At 47.9% G+C, this 2,650-nt stretch overlaps 1 protein-coding gene across 6 annotated transcripts in view; it reads right to left on the bottom strand.

Moving 5' to 3' along the window:
• CDC42BPB (CDC42 binding protein kinase beta) overlaps positions 1-2,650 on the bottom strand; it is a 111,724-nt gene that overhangs the window by 23,265 nt on the left and 85,809 nt on the right. For all 6 annotated transcript variants that reach the window (XM_032287301.1, XM_032287306.1, XM_032287304.1 and 3 more), the window contains exon 21: positions 2,063-2,142. In XM_032287301.1, the coding sequence (XP_032143192.1) occupies positions 2,063-2,142 (80 nt within the window). The remainder of the gene's footprint in view (positions 1-2,062; positions 2,143-2,650) is intronic.

Here is a 2,650-nt window from a genome sequence, read left to right as displayed (position 1 = left end):
TAGCAAGGGCAGGTGTGCTGGCTGTAGAGAATGAGGCAGAGAGATGTCACCTCTGTCTCCATCTCTGCTGCCCGCTGTCCACAGCTGTGACTCACTCACCGACAATACTGGCTGTAAACTCACTTTCTCCTGGGCTCTCCACTCTGTTAATGTTACAGAAAGCTGCTGCTTTCCTGGCCGCCTCCACTCGGCAAACAAGCACTGTCTCTGGTTCTCTGGATCCCTCATGCCTCCCCGCAGCAACGGGGAGAGGCAATGACTGGTGTAGAAACAGGCTTATCAAAGACCCGGCGGGCACTTACCGGTTAAATAGATTTGCTTCTTCAAAACTGAGGATTTCAGGGAAAAGACAAGCATTGCCAATTTGATAAAACAAACAAACATTTTGACAGGTAAAGGTGAACAGGTGTGTCCAGAATTGCTGTGAGCAATGCAAGCCTGCTTGGGTATTGTAATGACTGACCCAGGCCAGGATGCTAAGAGCCCACCCCAGGGGAGGCTGCTACGGACAGACGCCCACATGGGCACCTGCTGACTGCCCCCTACTCACACAGGCAGCAACCCTAGCCAACCCCACCTCAACCCAAAGATCAGACTCAGCATCACCCTCCCTGGGCAGGCTGGCCTCTGTGCAAGAGAAGGGCACAGCTACTCCTGCAGAGAGTCTGTGCCAAAAGGTTCAACTACATCTGATCAAGACGAAACATCAGGCAAACCCAGAGTGGACATTCTGGAGGACAACTGGCCTGGGTACCACTAAAATATCACTGTCATAAAAGAGGGGACAGATGGGGGAATTGTTCCAGATTAAAGGAAAAAAAAAAAAAAGACCAAATGCGATTCATGATCACCAGGTGGATCCAGAACTAGGAGGAAAAGCCAGCAGGAAAGGACATTCCCAGGACAAGGGACATCTGGATATGGGCCGTCCCACGGCACCAGTGCAGAATGCCTGATGACAGTGACTGTGGTTATGTGGGAGAACACCCCTATCTTAGGAAATAACTGAAGTATGCTGGGGTCACTGATGCCTGCAAGTCACTTTCAAATACTTCCGAGGAAAAGAGTCTCTATGTTGAAAGAAAGAAAGCAAATGCAGCAAAACCCCAGGGGAGGGACATGTACACCTGCAGCCCATTCTTCACACTTGCCTGCAGGGTTGGAGTTTTCTAAATCAAAGTCGGGAACCACCTCCCCACCCCACACCCTATCAGGAGTTACATTAGTGACATCTGCTCTCCCGCTCTAGGGAGCTTCGCATGCTGCTGCCAAGGGTGCATCCCCACAGGTTCAGGAGAGGAGGAAAGGTTGCCTTGCCTCCGTGGAATGCCACCAAGAACCTGCAGCCCATGAGGGAGGCAGCAGGGTCTGCTCCTCGCTCGACAGCTGCTTCCCAAGTAGATGGCCAGTGGCTCTGGCTGCCTGAGGGGGTTGGCTTCCTTGCCGGGGTCTCAGCGAGGCACCTGGTGTCAGGCTGTTTCCATCAACCACCTTTCCCATCAATCTCTGATTTCAAACTCTATAGCTACACAGATGGTAACACAACTAATGTATTTTTATTCACTCTAGTGTGGGAATTTAAAAAAAAAATTTTTTTTTAAAGAGATCAGGGTCTTGCCCAGGCTAGTCTTGAACTCCTGGGCTCAAGTGACCCTCCCACTTTGGCCTCCCAAAGTGCTGGGATTACAGGCATGAGCCACCACACCCAGCCCAGTGTGAGAATTTATATTAAAATATTTACTTGAAATACTCCTACTACACAGCTGAGGCCAGTGTAGATTTCTCCCTGAAGATGCTGAGCAGTTTCTTAATCTAATTTCTACTTAATTTGAGTTGAGAAAGCTTTTCTGGGAACAACTCAAATACCTTGAATGCCTCCCACCTTATGCACTGAATGTGGGTGGCTTACATGTGGGTCAATTACACAGTTAGTACAACTCTGAGATAAACACTGAATGTATATTTACTGTTGTGTTTGTGGCCCCATGAGTAGTGAAATCACATTACACTATTTCTAACTTATTATAAACTCATCTGTCACTTAAAAAAAACAATGACTTACTCTAAATGTTAGGTCATGTGCAAGAGGAGCGGTGTTGAAATACTCAAAAATGGAATCCTGAAAATCTGGAAGTTTGAGCCCTGTAAGAAGAAACAAATACTCAGGGTGAAAAACTAAAGTCTACGTAATATTTTCAGACAGAAAGACTCAATGTCTTCAGGATGTCAATTCTCCTTAAGTAACTGATATATCCAACACGAACCCAATTAAAAAAACCACCAGGCTTTCCCCCTAAAGCTGAACAAGAATCAAAAAGTTCACTTGAAGAAGTAACCAAGGGGCCAGGTATGGTGGCTCATGCCTGTAATTCCAGCAGTTTGGGTGGCTGAGGCAGGTGGATCACTTGAGGTCACGAGTTAAAGACCAGCCTGGCCAACATCTGAAACCCCATCTCTGCTAAAAATACAAAAATTAGCTGTGCGTGGTGGTGGGTGCCTATAATCCTAGCTACTTGGGAGGCTGAGGCAGGACAATCTCTTGAACCCAGGAGGTGGAGGTTGCAGTGAGCCGAGATAGCACCACTGCACTCCAGCCTGGGCGACAGAGCTAGACTCTGACACACACACACACACACACACACACACACAC

This window comes from Sapajus apella, unplaced genomic scaffold (genome assembly GCF_009761245.1).
Source record: "Sapajus apella isolate SASKATOON/1434 unplaced genomic scaffold, GSC_monkey_1.0 scaffold20, whole genome shotgun sequence".
Classification (NCBI taxonomy): domain Eukaryota; kingdom Metazoa; phylum Chordata; class Mammalia; order Primates; family Cebidae; genus Sapajus; species Sapajus apella.
Note: the sequence above shows the minus strand (reverse complement) of the source record. Positions and strands in the feature narration are given on the sequence as shown.